The 19,718-nt window shown below is 37.5% G+C and overlaps 2 protein-coding genes across 5 annotated transcripts; one reads left to right on the top strand and one right to left on the bottom strand.

Annotated features, from left to right (window-relative positions):
* Positions 1 to 272: 272 nt before the first annotated feature.
* LOC114349917 (Proline-rich Akt substrate 40 kDa) lies at positions 273 to 10,037 on the bottom strand. The gene is made up of 7 exons (XM_028300511.1): positions 9,808 to 10,037; positions 9,054 to 9,236; positions 8,572 to 8,885; positions 8,342 to 8,492; positions 7,655 to 7,772; positions 5,146 to 5,276; positions 273 to 2,224 (listed from the first exon to the last, which is right to left on the bottom strand). Exons 1-7 carry the CDS (start codon positions 9,928 to 9,930, stop codon positions 2,123 to 2,125), a joined length of 1,122 nt encoding a protein of 373 aa, XP_028156312.1. The 5' UTR covers positions 9,931 to 10,037; the 3' UTR covers positions 273 to 2,122.
* Positions 10,038 to 10,520: 483 nt separating this feature from the next.
* CysRS (cysteine--tRNA ligase, cytoplasmic) lies at positions 10,521 to 19,174 on the top strand. 4 transcript variants are annotated; one of them, XM_028300510.1, is made up of 12 exons: positions 10,521 to 10,903; positions 11,004 to 11,270; positions 11,426 to 11,642; positions 11,777 to 11,987; positions 12,278 to 12,510; positions 12,592 to 12,825; positions 13,035 to 13,170; positions 14,498 to 14,625; positions 14,801 to 14,878; positions 16,009 to 16,171; positions 17,247 to 17,443; positions 18,710 to 19,174. In XM_028300510.1, exons 1-12 carry the CDS (start codon positions 10,722 to 10,724, stop codon positions 18,833 to 18,835), a joined length of 2,172 nt encoding a protein of 723 aa, XP_028156311.1. In that variant the 5' UTR covers positions 10,521 to 10,721; the 3' UTR covers positions 18,836 to 19,174. The 4 variants fall into 4 exon arrangements, with proteins under 4 accessions (XP_028156311.1, XP_028156309.1, XP_028156310.1 ...); XM_028300508.1 differs by having other exon boundaries at positions 14,498 to 14,634; positions 14,810 to 14,878; XM_028300509.1 differs by having other exon boundaries at positions 14,498 to 14,653; positions 14,829 to 14,878.
* Positions 19,175 to 19,718: the final 544 nt, after the last annotated feature.

The following is a 19,718-nucleotide window of genomic DNA, read 5'->3' as shown; positions in this document are numbered from 1 at the left end:
AAACGATTCGTTTTGCCGAAAAAAATGTCCATAGATAAAATGATTTGCTTTCGTAAAATTTATAGAAACAAGTTTAGCGGGAAGTATGGCAGGAAGTCACAAAAAAGTGCAATCACGAAAATTAGCGTGATAAAAACAATGATGAAACACTTAAGTTAATAGAGCAATGTAATGAATTATTACAGTAGTAAAATTTTACTGCTTGTGGTAGATTAATAAATATTTTTAGTTACAATTAAATATTATATTAAAAATGGTAAATAAGAAGACAGTTTTAATGTCAATATTTATTTCATAATTCCTATTTTCATTACAAAGTCCCTCGCTTAACGTTCGCTCCATTGAAACGACTAAAATAAAACAACTGACTGGAAAATTGACATCACAATAAAAAATCACCAGGTATTTTTCATTTCAAAGAACAGTGCTATTGGAAGACACTGACATGTAGAAGATCATTTGTTCAGCTACACACAAAAGTATTTATAAAAACCTAACTTAATAGCTACAGCAAAGTACTTAAAGTCTATAAAACAATACACGTTATAAAATGAAAGATTAAACTTCTTCAAACCTACTCCTGACTCGATAGTTCCGTTCACATAAACATTCAAAACATTGGGTATAAAAATAAACGCCTTTCAAAATTTCTAATATAATCGAAAGCCATAACAATGATCTTACTTTTATTTACAATTTCATGAAATTTTTAATAGGCATATTTTAAGTATAGATGTGATTTACAGACTATCTAAATCTGGCAAATATTCGTGACCCTATACGACTAGTAAGAAATGCAAGTACTAATTTTTGTACATTTTTTCACTTATCAATAAGATAACACCAGATAAAAATAATAGAATGACTCTATTAACGGGGATATGACTTAGATGTTAACATTTAATATATTTAGTTGTTTTCATATAATTTTATGTACATAAATTCAATGCAAGTCACAGACACATTTGTTATTCTTCTACTTGAATGTTAAAGAATACACAGGCATTCAGGATTAGGTCCAGCAGAAAACAGGCAATTACTTTGATGAATGTAATTTTATATCAGCACTCCTAATAAAATTATTTGCTGGTTTACTAATAATTTTGAAACATTTAAGATTAATTTCTTTGTACAACTTATCCTAATGTTATGCCATTTAATATTAAAAACGTGCCTGATTGAATATGCGTATTGACATCATGACATTTTAGCCAAATTAGTATTTTTGTATATTTATGAGCAGAGAATGTTTTAACATTATTGGATAAGGCCCGCCATACACGGACAGCTGGAAACGACAGCATCAAGCTGCGAATGCTGCATGTACTAACTTATTCTACTTACTCACATACACGGAACCGCTCGAGCAGTTGTGACTGCTTCGGGCGGTTGGCAGCATGGTGAAATTTCATCGCGCAGTCAAGCTGCCGCCACTGCACTGACTGCTCGAGAAACGTACAAAGTAGCAATGGTGCTACTTTTTCAAAATCCACATTGCTGCCGATTTGAATGAAAATGAAATTGTGACTTGTTGTCCTTGTTGAGCACTTAATACTAGTCACAATTTCATTTTCTATGCTCCAGCAGTTATCAGCGGGAGCTTTAAGCTGTTGACTATGACTGCATACAAGAGCGGACCGTGTATGTTGTTCACTGGCTAACTGCTCGAGCTGGGCGTGTACGGCGGGCCTAAAATTGTTTTTGATTCTGCTTGAATGTTATAACGTTTTAATATAGCCTCATGCTTACACTCTAACATTTTATGTATACTTAAACGTAACACCTTCAGTTGCAATAAAGGTTATTAAATGAGTTAATTTCGATTAACATTTTTGTAAAAATTGCACATGATCATTATTAAAAATAAAATTAAAAAAAAAAACGCAAATTTAGCGTGACTGCGTCGTGATTTATCGCAACACGATTGCGCGGATATAAAAAAGTTTCTAACGATCGCTGCCATAAGTTCATTATGTTGTATAATTATTATTATTATGTCAGTACGGGGTTAGGGTCACTGTAAGTAATCACAATTGGAAAGCACCAATGCGTGGCCATCGATTGGATCGCGCGAGACGGTGAGTGAGTGGAGCGGAGTCCTGTGGAGAGGTGTGCTTACTGGCTAGATCTGCGTGGAGAAGCGCGGCCGCGGCAGCTCGTACGCGTCGCCGTGCACCGACCGCGCCAGCGCCTTGATGCTCGCGGCGATGTCCGTCGGCTCCACCTGAACCATAATCATCAACAGCCGTTTACAGTCCACTGCTGGACTATGAGCCTCCTCCACTATAGTGGAGGGTTTTGCCATAATCTCCACGCTTGGCAGGCGGGTTGGAGATCGCAGTTTAAAAGATTGATGTTTTTCAGAGAGCGCTGCTGCCCATTCTCTGTTTGATGTGTAGTCCCTAAGTCGCCTCTTACGACACCCGCGGGAAGAGTAGGGGTTGGTGACAAATGTATTCTACTCTGCCCTCACCACACGGCTGAACCATAAACGAATACTTAATTAATAATCATCCTTACGCAATCACAAACATGTGTCAAAATGTTTGTCAACAAGTTTGTACAGCATCAGACTACACATTTTTGTTGCAGAGTAGTACTTATTTCAATGACTTATGAACCCACAGTGTTTTGCTTGATGTGCTGTAGTCTCTACAAATGCTTTTTGGATATTATTCGATGCACATACGATTTTCTTTAACGTTTCGTAATTCGTAAATCCGTACCGCGCGGGAATAACTTGACATCTCGACCTGCACTATTTTTTTTTTATTAGCTTAAACGTTTCCTCTACCTTATACCCTTCTGGTATAAAAAACTCAACTCGAAATATCCAAAAATACTTGAAATACAGCTCTTGTTCACAAGTAAATATCTCCAATTTAGGCAATAAATATTTGACATAACGATATATCAAATTAATATTATTCGTACAAACATTTATATTTCGATTTATCAATGTATGTCAGAACATGTATTTGTTAATATCTCGACTTATACATTTATGGATTTTCGTTTTTAATTTGACAAAAACAGTTATCAAGTTATGATCCTCTCTGAGTACTAAACACATCCATGATATGTGCAGTTGTCTAGTTATGCACACTATCAAGAGTTTGGATATTTGGAGTTATTCAGCTATTACATTCGTATAATCATATTTTTATATGTGTTTTAGAAGTTGTTAAAATATAACATTGTCAGGATTTCGAGCGTCTTTAAATATTTTTTACTTTGCAACCCCTGAAAATATTTTTTAATATATTTAAGCGTTAATTATGACTTTTATTACTATTTTCAATAGTTTAAAACTAAATTAACGTTTAAATAGCAAGTTGAGAGTAGAAGGATAAGTTTAGTCAATAGGTAGGTTAAATATATTAAAAACTTACCTTGAAACGCGCACCTGCTCACGTGGGATTTATTTTTGGCAAAAACGGTAGCATGCTATAAGATTTTTTTAATGTGGGTTTACCTGTCATACATTCAGGGAATCATAGCAATAGCTTTCGTTCTAGAGTGATCCGTCATTTGGACGTGAACTGGACGGTGGACGCGAAAGGGCGTGTCGACCTTACGCAAAAATATTTCAGTTAATTTCAATTATTTTAAGCTTAATGGTAAGCCTAAAATAATTAAAATTAATTGTGCTTGTTATGAAGCATGGATTTTGTTCTTTTATTTGTCTTTTTTTTAATTTTAAGTAAACGTACAGTTATCTGATCAAAAGCAATCATAATCTGCGATTATATTTGATTTTTCTAATAAATTTGTTACTATTTCATTGCAAAAGTGATAAAAATATGTTTTATTTTTATGTTTTGTTTTTTTACTTAAACTTCATTCAAAATAATTAACTTAAATCCAATTTTTACACCTTAAATGTTTGTTTTTCTTTGGTGAATAACTTGACAAGTCGTCGGTACACAACTTGACAAGTCTTTTTTTTAATAGATTAAGAAGATAATTTAATTAAATTCTTACGCCAATCGAAAGATACGCATCAAATTAGCTTATTTCAATCATAAAAATATCAATTATCATTAATTCAGATTTACCAGAGAACTCTAAACTTTAAAATCGCTCCCCTGAAAAGTACGCAAAAATGACATGTCAAGTTATTCCCGCGCGGTACGGAAATATACTCAACATCAAATAAACCGCACCTTCCGCGACGCGAACTTTAACGATTTTCTTCTGACACAATCATGGTGCCCCAACAATATTGGTGTCATTTGAAAGCCCAATAAATATCCTTAAAGAAAAACACATTTAATTTCTTAATAAATGATTAACATATACCATAAATGTGACTTGAAAAAATACCTCACTTTGGGCCCACCTATGGGATCAATTAGACCAATTTTTATGGTTATAAAACCAAATAATGATCTCACGTGTCCTCTTTAACAGATGGATAGCGATTAATCCCAACTTAACAGTTTTATAGCTATAAAAGTTGGCTCTAGCGTAACTACCTATTTTTTGAAGAAGTGACTCTGGATCCTTCTAAAGACACATTTTTGGGGTAAAAACCTTTCCTTTAATGAAATGAAGGTTAGAACTAGGCTTTCAAATGGTGCCAATATTGGTGGGAAGTGGGGAAGCATACGTTTGAAAATGCTTGTCGCGGGAGGTGCGATTTATTTGATGTCGAGTGTATTTCTATAAAGTTTTTAGGATAGAGTTTTCAAGATAGGGCACATAATGGGCGACAGTTTTGTTGATGAGTAGATGGAATATCGCAAAAGACCGGCTAGAAATGAAGATTCTGATTAGGCCCCTCGCCCACGGCGACTTTATGTAGCGCTACAGTAGCGATTCTGTCGTGCGTTCGCATTGATACAGTCGCAATACGGTCGTTAGCTGTGTGCTCTCGCCTACATAAACACGATTCAGTCGTGATGCAAACGCGATACTGTCGCGATTCAGTAACCCTCCCTTCGTTCTCTCCCCGATGTCACGACACGGTCGCGCGTTTGCATCAATACTGTCGCGCGTTGGCATCACTGCTGTAGCGCGATGCAAATGCGACTAACGCACGTTAGTAGCGTTGCTGTCGTTCGTTTAAGAAACGCGCGACAGTATTACCACAAAAAGTCGCTGTGGGCGAGGGGCTTTAGAAGGTTCGAGAGCAGCACTTACGTCGTCGTCATGCTCGTCGTGTATTTCCCTTTGGAACGGGAAGTTTGGCATGTTGACGGGCAGAGAGCGCGCGATGTCGGCGCCGCCGCCGCGCGGGCGCGAGATGTGGATGCCCTCGTCGTTACTACCCTCTGTTACACAAAAATAAATATTCTTATTTACCAAAGAATTTGTCCAAAAGGACAATGACCAAAAATGTATGGAGTGTGGTCCAAATGTCCACCACTAACGAGACCTATATGTAGTAAAATAGTCTACTAAATACTGATTCATTATAACCAAACCGCAATCAAAAATATGCTGTCAGTAAAAAGTTATGACTGAATGAAAAGTCTGTTTTTTACCTTTTCATCCGAAAAATGTTCTTGATATCATTCTATCCATTGCACATTTTGGACTAATCTACGCATGTTATGTCATGTCGCATGTGGCGCGGGGTTATAGATGAACTTTATTAAATATTATACTAGCTGTGCCTACGACTTTGTACGCGTGAGAATTGTTAGAATAATGTTTCCCATTTTTACAACATTTGTCTTTACTGCTCCGCTCCTATTGGTTGTTGGGTGATGTTATTTATCTTAAAACCATCCTTGATAAATGGGCTATCCATAAATAAATATTTTTTCAAATCGGACCAGTAGAACCTGAGATTAGCGCGTAAACTAATTCATTTTTTCAAACAGTCATAACTTTTTACTGACGGCTTTTTTTTTTCGTCCCATACTGAAAGTTAATCTCTATTTAATGGACTATAAGCCAATATAGGTCTCATTGGTGGTGGACATTTGGACCACTTTTGGTCATTGTCCTTTAAGAAAATTATTTTTTTAATGAAAGATTAACAGTTTTTTTTTCAACAGTTGTTGTTTTTCAAATTAGAAACATTATTTCCTAGTACGTAAAGCCGTATACAGAAAGAAAATATATGAACGCACGCCGATATGCACTGAACGGTGCCGACAAGTTTCAACACGCGCTGGACGTTGCCATATAAATTGCCATGCTATTCAACTTGCTTCCTTTGTGAACGAACGGACCAGCGCTGTCAAGCGCTGGTAAGCGCTTATAAGTAGTGACCGACCGAATATTCGTTTTCGTTTTCGGCCATTTTCGGCCAAAAAATGGACATTCGGCCATATTTTCGTTTTCGGCCAAAAACCAGCCGAATCTTCGGCCAAAAACCAGCCGAATCTTCGGCCAAACCGAATATCTGAAATATGTGAATAAGATGGTGACGTTTATCGTTCCGATATCTTCGGAAGTGAATCTGGTGCACATATTATGGTTCCAATCAGACTTGAACGGACGCGGTATTGTCACACTCTTTTGAAGTTTTGAAGTGAGGTTACGTTGTAAAGACACCCTTTACTTTCAGCGAGAATTTTCCAAGTTCAAAATTGAATACAAATAAAACCAAAGAGTTTTCATTAAGTTTAATTGTTTCAAAATAGAGTAATGCGGATTTGAAACACGCCATGAGTCACTGGTCGGGGAGCCTTCAGAGCGTTCGCAGTTGAGCAATAAGTATTTGAAATGTATTGTCGAATGATCGATGAATGTCTGATACCACAACTGCAACTGCATCCAGGTCAACTACTATTTCAGCAAGAAGGTGTCTCACCACACACGAAGAGTACCTCGATGGAGACACCGAGGACTATTTTTTTTTTTTCAAATAAATGATCAGCACGTACAGGGACATACCCTAGCCGCCTCGGTCACCAGATCTCACACCATGCGACATTTTCTTGTGGGGATATCTCAAGTCAAAAGTTTACAGCAAACAATCCTTAAATAATTCAGGTTCTGTAAGAAAATATCCGCCGTGAAATTGCAGGAAAATTATTAGCGCGATTTGCTCTTCGCATAGTTGCGAGTGTAAGGGTCCGGCTGTGAGAGTGCCTATAGTAAAACGGGTATCATTTAAAAGACATTGCCTACAAAAAAATAAATCCGCATTGTTAAACTCCAGTTTGCATTAGTAATAAATAACAAAAAATCGTCAATTTACCTGTATGAATCATTTTTGAAGTTGAAAAAATTCCCACTGGACACACTTTATTTCTTCTTCACTTCCCAATATTTCAATATACACCGGAAATAATATTCTACTAAGAATTCATAATTCAATTTTTTGTGTTTTAATGCCGGTTTTCTTTAATCAATCCTTACCAAAACATCTGTCACGTCATTACGTTTTCGGTCAAAATATTAACGGTTTTCAAAGTTTTTACATAATTTCAGATTGAAATTTGAAAGTTGAAGGTCATTTTCGTTTTCGTTTTCGTTTTCGGCCGAAAATGAGACTGCAGCCGAAGCTTCGTTTTCGTTTCCGTTTTCGGCTGAAAATCTATATTCGGTCGGACACTACTTATAAGTTTCCAGCTTTCTTTCTGTATACGGCCTTACAATCTCGGTAATTGCGCCGCTATAAAAAGATTGCGATGTTTGGTGTTATTAAATTAATTAATTCTCAATATTATTTTTAAATTGCGGATTTAATTACCATCCGAATCGTAATCATCCTGATCCGATATCATGTTCTGCCGAGAGTCCGTGCCTTCCAAATCAAACAGCTCTTCAGCATCTAATGAATCTTCTTCTGGAGGGAAATTTCTGTTGTGCTGAAAATAAAGAAAATACTGTTTAAAATAAATATAAGTTTTATAAAAGTTTCTTATCCTACTAAAATAATAAATGGGAAAGTTTGTGAGGATGAATGGATGTTTCTATACTCATTCACACAAAAACTACTGAACTAATTTTGATAAAATTTAGTGCAATAGTTTAAGACACGGGCGAAAACATAGGTAGGATCCCGATTTTTTAAAGAGTGGCTCTCCTTTAATAAGATACTAGCTTTCCGCCCGCGGCTTCGCCCGCGTGGAATTTTGTCTGTCACAGAAAAACTTTATCGCGCGCGTCCCTGTTTCAAAAAACCGGGATAAAAACTATCCTATGTCTTTTCCCGGGACTCAAACTATCTCTATGCCAAATTTCATCAAAATCGGTTCAGTGGTTTAGGCGTGAAAGAGAGACAGACAGACAGACAGAGTTAGTTTCGCATTTATAATATTAGTATAGATAGTATAGAAGTATAGATTCACGATAGTTTTCTATTTTACGAACAAACCGCGGGCGGAGCCGCGAGCAAAACCGATTTTGGAATGATAATTGTAGGCAATTGTCATACCTTTGGGACATGGTGTGAAAGTTTTTTGGCATCTTTGATGGAGGACAGTCTTCGTCTCTGGAGGGGAGGTAGCTGGGGGGAGGGCGGGCCGTTGTCCACGCTCGCGTCGTGTCGCCGGCCGTCGCTATCGACGCGCGCCTTGCTTATGATGCTGCAACATTCAATAAAAAATATTAGAAAACCAAACATAAGTACAAAACAAGTCAACAAGTACCAAACATTTTAATTACCTAGCTAAAATTTTATGATCTCTCTGGGCTCTTTCTTTGTAAGCCTCGAATTCTGCGTATTTCTGATCCCTAAATTGTCTCACAGACTCTTCCACCGCTTCGAGCTGAGACTGCAGAGTTTGGTTGAGCTGTTTGCTCAGACTGCCTACGACCGGCGGAATCGGCGCCCAAGCCTTTTTGTCGCTTAACATAACATTGTTTGTGTCTATGTTCTCTTTCATTTCGATATCATTAGTAATTTCTGGCACCAACAAGTTGAAGACTGGTGAGAAATTATTTGATTTTTTTAAACTGTTCACATGATCCACTGTGGTCTGTAAACACATCAATAAATTGTTATATTATGTATAAGGAAAGCATAACAGAATTTGGAACTAATATAGTTTTCGAAAATAAACTTAATTTATGTCATTAGAAAACTTAAAAAGTAAATTAAAATAAGGATAAGATAAGACAAGGTTAATAGTTTTAATAACACTAACTTGAATTGATTTTGGGACAAGTACTATGTTTGTATCATTTGATTTTCCATTGAGCACAGCATGTGTTGTTATGCCGCAAGCAAGGCACGAATGCAATGTCCAGCGGCCTACTGTGCGCTGCCCGACCAATGCTTGCTGCACTACTGTTGTTTTCAATAGTTTTGCAGGACATGAGAGAAGGCTCTGCAAACAAGCAAAATCAAAATAAACATCAAATAGAAATTTATAAAATTTCTTATTAGTTTCTAATTAGTCTGTCTTTGACATTTATTAGTTTATGTAATATTTTTTTATGGTTACAATTTTTAATAATTTGTAAAAACCATAATTATTATTATGCTTAGATTAATAATCTAAGTTATTATGTAAGTAGCCTGACAAGTAGGTATGTAAACAAACACAGTGGGTGGACGTGACTTGTATAGTGTTGGTGCAGGCTGTATGGTGTTGGTAAACTTATATGAAAATGTATCTGAAAAGACTGCTAGCAAACAGTTGGTCTTCAATTCTAAATTTGCATAGTAGGTAGGTATAGTAGTAAGGAAGATACGAAAATAACCTATTTACAAACATAAATGATTAGGTAGACGGTGCGCCGAGCGTACAAGTATTGTGCTATTTATACCTACTATATCGTAGACGACATACGTAGTCTAAAGGAGATCTGTTTAATTCTACTTCTTATAATATTAGGAAGCAAACGGGAACCCTACTTTATGTCAAGGTCAAGACATGTTTACGGATTGTACTGTACCTCACTGAAAAAAATATCCCTTTGTTCCGCAGTAGCTATCTCCAGTTTTCCGATATCAATGTTATCTTCAACTTTATCACTTTCCAATGTTACGTTTAAACATTTACAAACACAGAGAGCCATTTTGATTAGAAGTAAGCCGATTTTTGTATTCAAAACAATGTAAAAACACGCACCTAATGTGGGAAATTGTACAGCAATAGTTTTATATTTATCAGGTAGGTATATGCGCGTATATTTTTATCTTTCGACAAACCGCACAATCGTCTCAACTAGTGGAAAACATACTTTTCTTTGTCTTATTTGATAAGAGTGATAGAGATAGCTATACAAATAAAATCTGCGAAGGTAGCACACGGAAAAATGCTTCCACAAAGAACAGGACTATGGAACTTTTATGAACTAAATTTTTGTATGGAATTAGACAGCTCATGACAGCTAATGCTTAGACAGTAGCGCCACAGGTAAGAGACTTTTCAATTGAGTGGCATTATCGTAGTTTTCCGACAAGTAAGCTCTTAGCTCAAGGTCGAAGCTAATAATATTGACTGAATCATCAACGAAAATATTTGATATTTTTTTTTACATCTTTCTTTAATTCTGATCTTTATTTTATGAAATCAATATACATCTGCACTATCTTTGCAAAGGTTTATAAAAAAAAACAAACTGTCAAAATAGTGCACGACCGTACGTCATCTGTCAAAAACGTCATAAATATAGGTACGTGCGGTCTGGTGATTCAAAATTATTGTATTTCTTGTAATTAATACATACGTGGCAGGATAATTTTATAGTAAAATGTTACAGTGAATAAAATCTTTAAAAGCCTTGATAGTTAAGTTGTAAGTTTATGTAATTAATTTCGCATTTAGCTAATATAGGTTATCGGTTTTCTATCTCCACCTTACAAAATGTCTAAAAGAACTTTACCAACTTGGTCTCCTCCAGCGAGATCAGAAAAGAGACCAGTTCTAAAGCTGTTCAACAGCTTAACACGCCAGAAAGAAGAATTTGTTTGTTCAAATGGGAATAAAGTTAGTTGGTATAGTTGTGGCCCAACTGTGTATGATGCCTCCCACATGGGACATGCCAGGTAACTATTTATTTATTTGTTTATCTTTCTTTCATTGTGTGATAGTTTTTTATGGATTAGATTTAATAATTTGACTTAATCTCAATTTTTATAATTCCAGATCTTACATATCATTTGATATACTAAGGAGAATCATGGCAAATTACTTTGGCTATGATATATTGTATGTTATGAATATAACAGATATTGATGATAAGATTATCAAGAGGGCTCGACAGAACCATTTGTATGAAAAATATATGAAAGAGCCGAGAAATCTTAATGACACTATAGATGATGCAACTTCTGTAGTAAATTATTATGAAAATGTAGTTAGAAATACTGGAGATCCAGATAAGAAGAATGCCATGCAGAAAATGTTAGATAAGTATGTCCTTTCCTTATTTACTTATTTACGGGGTTTTTTATGTTCCTATAAATAACTTTATCATTTACTAATGTGAGTCATCTAAGAATCAACAATGATTTGTATGACACATTGTGTGATTACATAGTAATGCAATATTTTCTTTGTTTTTCCAGTATCGCATCTGCAGTAAAGGTACTCCAGCAAGCAGTTCAAGAAAATGACAGTGAGAAAATAAAAACATCAAAATGTGAAATGCTAAAGTCAGCTAAAGACCCTATCTCGGACTGGCTGGACCATAAGTATGGTGCCACGGTCACTGATAATGCAATATTTGCATCTTTACCAAAGTATTGGGAAAATGAATTCCATAAAGACATGAAGGCATTGAATGTGAGTTTCTGTTGTATTATAAGCTTTATTTGACTGGTAAAGTAATAATACCTCATATCTAACAAGTATACATATACCTACAATATGATACATTAATTTTTATATAGATCTCAATTACTATTTTTATGTTATAGGTTCTACCACCAGATGTTCTAACAAGAGTGAGTGAATATGTGCCTCAAATTGTAAAGTTTATAGAGAAAATCATAGATAATGGACTTGCATATGAATCAAATGGCTCAGTTTACTTCAATGTGAGTGAATTTGACAAAAGAGACAAGCATCACTATGCAAGACTGGTTCCTGAAGCTTATGGAGACACAAAATCACTACAAGAAGGAGAAGGTAATCATTTTAAATTCAATAACATTTTCATAAGAACCAATCAATGTATTCACAATTTGTCATGCTATTGTTTAACTATGACCATGATAGATTGGCGGAACAATCAACACTGTGAACTTAGGCTGAGTTGCACCACCTAACTTTAATAACCAGTGCTTTTTGTATGGAGTTTGACAGAACTTTGACGTTTGTTAAAGTTAAAGTAAGATGGTGCAACCCAGCCTTAATTTACTAATGTGGTCATTACCATCAGGGATTTGTTAAAATAACATTGTGTTTACCTTTCACAGGTGACTTATCTGATGAAACCGCAGAAAAGCGTTCTGCAAATGACTTTGCATTGTGGAAGTGCAGTAAAGCAGGTGAACCCTCCTGGGAATCGCCCTGGGGCGCAGGCCGCCCTGGCTGGCACATTGAGTGCTCAGCTATGGCATCTGATATCTGCGGAAATAACTTAGACATACATACTGGTGGAGTTGATCTGAAGTTCCCTCACCATGACAATGAATTGGCACAAAGTGAAGTGAGTATTTATTTTGAAGCTAATTTTCAACTGTTTATTTAATTATGTTGTATCATACTTGTTACTTAATGTTTCCTCTAGGCTCATTTCGATTGCCCAGGCTGGGTGAACTATTTCTTGCACACTGGCCACCTTACGATCGCCGGATGCAAGATGTCGAAGTCGCTAAAAAACTTCGTGACGATTTCTGATGCACTGAAAAGACATACCGCGCGACAGCTGCGCATCGCATTTTTATTGCACGGCTGGAAAGAGACCCTTGACTACTCGGATAACACCATGGAGATGGCTATTCAGACTGAAAAGTTGTTCAATGTAAGTAGAATTTATTTGATGTTAACAGAAAATACATCTACTTAAAACTATCACCGTATTAGCGCTCAAAAGCTTGCGCCACAACATTCGCTAGTAGCTAAACCAATCGCGCCACTGTCGAGTAAAATCCTGTCATTCGCCAGGGGCACTAATAAGTAGTGAGCAGAATTTTACTGGCTGAAAAGAAAATAACTGACTATCTTTTGCAGGAGTTCTTCCTGACGGTAAAAGACGCGTTGCGGAGCGGATACGATGAAGGCTGCGGCGGCGCGTGGGGCCCCGAAGAACAGCAACTCTCCAGCAAACTTAGCTCCGTCAAGGAACAAGTGCATGCTGCACTTTGTGGTTAGTCCAATGTACCTACTACTTTTCAAATCAACTGAACATTTTATACTGCACCCTCTGTGTGCCAGATGTCATATTTACATTGAGATGAATACCAGTACCAACACAAAGTGATATGTGTATGCACACCGTATGTTCAAACGGCGACCACTAGTATTGTCACGCGGACTGTCAGTGCGGATCGCTCCGCACAGCCGATCTGTATGAAATGCTACGGAGCACAGTGGATCGAAATGGCAATAAAATGGACATAGGGATTTTTTCCGGAAAATCGAATTTTAAAAAATGCCAATCGATAGTCCTTTGCTCACTCATCACGACATGTTTTATCACATTTTTCTCTAAACCTGATATTTTAGCTTTAAAAAAATAATTTGTTTTTTTTTTGTATGAAACGAGACATAAAGTACTAATTTTCTCCGAAGACCTGCTAGATCGTGACTTGAAACAACCTAGGTCGGTATAACTGCATTATTTACTAATATTCTAAGCTATTTCCAGCTGCTCCAAACCGCAACTTAGCCTGATAAACGATTCCGAAAAAAAAAATTAAAATTGACTCTTCTTGTATTTTAGTTCTTTTTTTTAGAAAAAGCGTCGATTATGGTACTAGAAAGTGATTTTATCGTTAGGTGACATTGTTATCTATTCTCAGAATCTGTTAAACCCTTTCTTTCCTATCAGCACATGACTTTAAAACAACAATGAAGTTACACATACCTCGTAATTAACGTGTTTTGCGAATAAGCAGATAATGGTCAGGGGTGTGGGTAAAAAACAGATAAGGATTGTTTATTTGTTTTAAATTTAGTTTGGGCTGTGTAACGTCACCAATAACATTCAACTTTAAATGCGGTTTTTAACATGTAATTACAATGGAAGCTATTGTGAATAATATAGATTTGTTTGTAGTCTTAAGAAATACGTTAAAACCTTTGATAGACAGTGAGAAACTTTATAATCACCTTTTGCAGAAAATGGTACATTTGACAGAAGAAAACAGTGTTAAGTTAAAAAAGTTTTGCCGGAATTTTTGTACTAATCTTAATGGGCGATGGACAAACTGTCATCTATCTCTTCGATTTTCCGGAAAAAATCCCTATGTCCACTTTATTGCCATTTAGATCCACTGTGCGGAGTGGAGTGGTTCCTCCGGACCGCATTACTCTAAAACGCTCCCTAGAAGTTCATACAGATTGGCCGTGCGGAGCGGGTCCGCACCGGACGGTCCGCGTGACACTAAAACCAGCCTAAGTCGCGACACTAGCCTGCGACTGCGTATCTACAGTCAATGACCTCTACATAGACTTCTGACTTTGTTCCATAGACAACATCGACACGCGTGGCGCCCTAGACGCCCTGCGGGAGCTAGTAGGAGCTAGCCACGTGTACCTACGTCAGACGTCACCTCGTCCCGCCCCGCTGTTGGCCGCGGCCGCGCGCTACGTCACCGATATACTGCACATATTCGGCGCCGTCGAAGGCCCGCGCGGGGGCATCGGCTTCCCTGTGGGCGATGGAGACGCTGCTAACGTAAGTTATAGTCCTAGTTGTTATCAACTACTAACCTAGACAGATACCGACGCGCGCCTAACCGCTGCTATTAGTCGCTACTCGCTACGTCATCGATATACTGCACATATTCGGCGCCGTCGAAGGCCCGCGCGGGGGCATCGGCTTCCCTGTGGGCGATGGAGACGCTGCTAACGTAAGTTATAGTCCTAGTTGTTATCAACTACTAACCTAGACAGATACCGACGCGCGCCTAACCGCTGCTATTAGTCGCCACTCGCTACGTCATCGGATATACTGCACATATTCGGCGCCGTCGAAGGCCCGCGCGGGGGCATCGGCTTCCCTGTGGGCGATGGAGATGCTGCTAACGTAAGTTATAGTCCTAGCTGATATCAACTACTAACTTAGACAGATACCGCTAAGGCCCTGGTACCCCCCATGATTTTGGGGTTACCTGCCGATTCGAAGATTGAAAGACAATCGCATATTCAAACTTATTACATTTGCTATCAACACCAAATTAAAGTAATATTTAATTAATACCAAGTCTAATTAGAATTCATTTTACCAGTACATATTAAATTCATTTTCAAAACATACAATACTCATCCTTTATTTCAACAATCAACGTAAAACATGACACTTACTTGAATATCAGCACACACACATCACCAACTGACACTTATTTCGGAGGAGATGTTACTCGTAGCAGCACTGACGATCAACTAACTCAATCTCCGAGCGCTAAGTTCCCATTTCGACTCCGCCCCACCACCGATACCGGACCGGATCAGTGGCGTGACGACATCGAACCACAAAACAGTGTTGCCAGTACATTATAACAATTTATTAATTATTGTAATACTACTTATTTTAATTTTTATAATAATTAATTTGATTGTTACACTTACAATACATCATAATATTTCTTTTTTTAAACTAATACTATTTATGACCGCAGCAACAACATGCAGGCTAATCAAGCACTTAAGGCTCTTTCATATTAGGCGTTTTGAAACGAACGTTAGTCGTCCGTTTTCAGGACCGTACACGTTAAATTCTATGTAAGCTGCATTGGAATAAAAATGACAATTACCAACAGTAAGGCTGAGTGGCACCACCTAACTTTGACCGTAATTATAACGATACCGGTGCTTTTTGTATGGAGTTTGACAGATTTTTGACGTTTGTCAAAGTTAAAGTGAGATGGTGCAACCCAGCCTTAGTGTGCGGTCTTGCAAACGCACGACAAAAGTCCGGCTCAAAACGTCTAATTTGAAAGAGCACAAAGCTCTTACCTAACCCTAGCCACCTTGTCTACAGTTGGAGAGCCAAGTGATGCCGTACTTAGAAGCGCTGAGCACATTCCGTGCGTCAGTGCGCGACGCGGCCCGCAGCGCGAAGGCACCCGAAGTGTTGGCGCTGTGCGACGCGCTACGGGACTCCGTATTGCCTGAACTGGGGGTGCGGCTCGAAGACAAACCCGGTACGTGCCTAGCTGAATATTATATTTAGTTGTAGTTGTCATTTGATACGTTTAGCTGTGAAGTATCCCAACTCTGTGAAGGCGTCCGAAGTGTTGGCGCTTTGCGACGCGCTACGGGACTCCGTGCTGCCTGAACTGGGCGTGCGGCTCGAGGATAAACCCGGTACATACTTACTTTGCTAAATGTTATACACTGTATAGATCGTTTCATCCACGAAGCCGCGCCCCGTCATTCTTCTACTAATGTTTGAGAGTTATAGCAGGCATGTTCATCTCTGCGAGTTTGCATCGAAAACAAAACACGCGCGACTACATCTCCTGAGATCACTAATTGACAGGACAACCACGAGCGAGCATTTACGCACGCACGTGTATTCTTCACCCTTTTGCATTGTAAAGACGATAAACTATGTATGTAAAAACGGTGGTGTAATTAATCTGTGCAGTATTTTAACTGCTTGAATAATAATAGAAATACAAAATATAATTCATGCTTATTCATGTATTTCCTCCGCCATTTTCCACAGTTTGGCACCTCACGTCACACATCATTTTACCGAAGTCAGCCCTATGGCTTCGGCGTAATACCGATCACTGAGGTTTTTCAACAAAATGGTGTTCGACTCTTGAGACAAGCTAAATTTATTACACCATATTGTTAACGACATTGAGCTGAGCATACATTTTTTTAAATACCTTCGCGAAGAAAACCTTCTGTACATAGTACTTATTATTATTCTGTGGTTATAGGTACACGACAAATTCATGAGTGCACAGGCACACTACAATAATGACGCTCGGATTGCTCGGATAAAACTCCCTGCACCCCGCGCTTTCCTCGACCAAAAATTGGTGGGGCGCGTCTTCGTGGATGAAACAATCTATAGTTGTCAATTGATACTGTCATTTAGCCGCGCCATAACTCCATGAAGACACCCAGAAGCGCTGGATCAATGCGCCAAGCTACTGGAACTTGATTGATGCAAAGGGATTTTACTTCGACTTTTCGTTTATAAAAATATTGATTGATAAAGATAAATTCCATAATATCTCTAACCAATATTTTGTTCATTAGATCGCACTGTTGTCAAGTTAGTCAGCAAAGAAGAATTACTTAAAGAAAGAGAAGAAAAGAAGCGCCAAGAAGCAGAGAAGCTAAAGAAGAAACAGGAGCTTCTGGAAGCGCAGCGAGCTAAAGAAGAACAGAAGAAAATCCCGCCTTCCGAGATGTTCAAGCGCGAGACCGACAAATATTCCAAGTTCGATGATAAGGTAAGAATTTCTGGCCTTGCTTTTGCGATAGACGCAATAAATAATTGGTTGATAAATTAAAATATGTAAATATAAAAAAATATAGCAGACAAAAATCAGAACGTTATGTAATGAAAACGAGTGTATCAAATATCAAGTGCTATTCTTATCTTTGCAAATGGTCTACAGATGTTTCAACGAATTTATTATAATTATTGTTTTCAATGAAATATTATTGATGATTTCATCATGCTGTTCTAAAAGATTCAAATATTGTACAGACTGCTGAAATTTACGTATGTGCAACTGTATAAAAAATTGATACAAAATAGATCCAGATATATTACTTACAAGAACAAACACACTATGTAAGTAAATTTTATATAGAACTAGCGGCCGCCCGCGACTTCGTACGCGAGGATCTCGTTTCACCCCCCCCTTCATCTATCTTACGCGGTTCAGATTTTTTCATACAATTTTTTTCCCGCTAACTCCCGTTCCCGTGGGAATTTTGCAATATCCTGTTGTAACTAAGCTTTAAGTTTACTAAGGTACCTGCATGCCAAATTTCAAGCGTCTATCTTACGCGGTTTAGATTTTTTCATACAAATGTTTTATCCCGCTAACTCCTGTTCCCGTGGGAATTTTGCAATATCCTGTTGTAACTAAGCTTTAAGTTTACTAAGGTACCTGCATGCCAAATTTCAAGGGTCTATCTTACGTGGTTTACATTTTTTCATACAAATGTTTTTTCCCGCTAACTCCCGTTCCCGTGGGAATTTTGCAATATCCTGTTGTAACTAAGCTTTAAGTTTACTAAGGTACCTGCATGCCAAATTTCAAGCGTCTAACTTAAGCGGTTTAGATTTTTCATACAAAAGGATTTTCCCGCTAATTCCCGTTCCCGTGGGAATTCCTAAGTATCCTATAACCTGCCCAGGAGTATGAAAAATAATTGTACCAAGTTTCGTTAAAATCCGTCGAGTAGTTTTTGTTTCTATAAGGAACATACAGACAGACAGACAGACAAAAATTTTACTAATTGCATTTTTGGCATCAGTATCGATCACTAATCACCCCCTGATAGTTATTTTGAAAATATATTTCATGTACAGAATTGACCTCTCTACAGATTTATTATAAGTATAGATTAAGATGCCTAACAAATTGTAGCTAAAACTTTGTACCTTAAAGTTGATAAACCATGTTTCATCAACCAAGCTTTGAAAAATCGACAATAAATATAAGTCGGGAAATGAGGTCCTTAAAAATTGTCTTCTTTCGCAGGGACTGCCCACACATGACCACGAGGGCAAAGAACTCAGCAAAGGTTTGGTCAAAAAGCTGCAGAAGCTTCAACAGGCTCAAGAGAAGAAATACAACGACTTCTTAGCCTCCGTGAACTCTTGCTGACCTGGGCAATGAAGTAGCGTTCCATGTTCTATAGCGTTGTAGTGACGCTCATAACTCTCTAGGCCGCGTGCCATTTTGAACTTATTTCCATTATAGTTTAAGTGTAAAACGTCACACGGCTAATCTTATTTTAACGCGGTATTGCTACGTCAGTGACGGAATAGAATTAAAAAATTCATTGTAATTGCAAAATGTCTAAGGCTTCATTGATATTCTCTTTAACTATTTTATTTAACAGCAACTTTAGCATTAGGTGTGTCCTAATCCTAATTCTGGCATTTGCATAATATTATTTTGTATTATTATAACTAAATTATTAAAAATGACGTTCCTAATTTACCTTCAGGGATCTGAGAACCACCAAGATAAAGTATTAGTGTATGGAAAAAATGCGTTTGTATTAGCTTACCTATAAAATTGCCGGATTTCGGATTGTTAACTTCAGTGCCTCTACCATGAGTTGCCATCGAAAACTTGTATTCGTATACTACAGTCGATAGAGTTTAAACGTGGATCGATGAAGTTTGCATTAAAATCATACCATGAGTTCAATTACCGTATACTTTACTCGCCAGCGATAATTCGATGGTTTTGTGATGTCATGTTGGTGAACATGTAAACGTATCCAACTTCACACTCTATGAATGGATGAATGAAAGAACGAATGCCGCTCCTTTCTAACTATATAGAAAAGACAGAGTAGGAAATAACGAAAATGTCAAAAATAACACTGCAAAATTTAAGTGTCCTAGAACAGTGCTTAAAGCTGAAATAACATGATGATTTTAAATTTGTATTGTTTATTTCTTGTCATTGCGACTTTGACGCAGCTGTTGTCATGACAACACAAATAAACATGTTTTGTTGAAGAATTATTGATGAA

The sequence above is a fragment of the Ostrinia furnacalis genome, unplaced genomic scaffold, assembly GCF_004193835.3.
Source record: "Ostrinia furnacalis isolate ACB-3 unplaced genomic scaffold, ASM419383v2 OfSCF0726, whole genome shotgun sequence".
NCBI classification, from domain to species: domain Eukaryota; kingdom Metazoa; phylum Arthropoda; class Insecta; order Lepidoptera; family Crambidae; genus Ostrinia; species Ostrinia furnacalis.
Note: the sequence above shows the minus strand (reverse complement) of the source record. Positions and strands in the feature narration are given on the sequence as shown.

Excerpts from the sequence above, each read along its gene's own strand:
- CysRS (XM_028300510.1), top strand. The coding sequence starts at position 10,722 with ATGTCTAAAAGAACTTTACCAACTTGGTCTCCTCCAGCGAGATCAGAA. Across the intron at positions 11,271-11,425 it reads ATGCAGAAAATGTTAGATAA|TATCGCATCTGCAGTAAAGG; the intron begins GTATGTCCTTTC and ends TTGTTTTTCCAG. Across the intron at positions 14,626-14,800 it reads CCGCGCGCTACGTCACCGAT|ATACTGCACATATTCGGCGC; the intron begins ATACTGCACATA and ends TACGTCATCGAT.
- LOC114349917 (XM_028300511.1), bottom strand. The coding sequence starts at position 9,930 with ATGGCTCTCTGTGTTTGTAAATGTTTAAACGTAACATTGGAAAGTGAT. Across the intron at positions 8,886-9,053 it reads TTGTCCCAAAATCAATTCAA|ACCACAGTGGATCATGTGAA; the intron begins GTTAGTGTTATT and ends ATGTGTTTACAG. Across the intron at positions 2,225-5,145 it reads ACGACGAGCATGACGACGAC|GTGGAGCCGACGGACATCGC; the intron begins GTAAGTGCTGCT and ends ATTATGGTTCAG.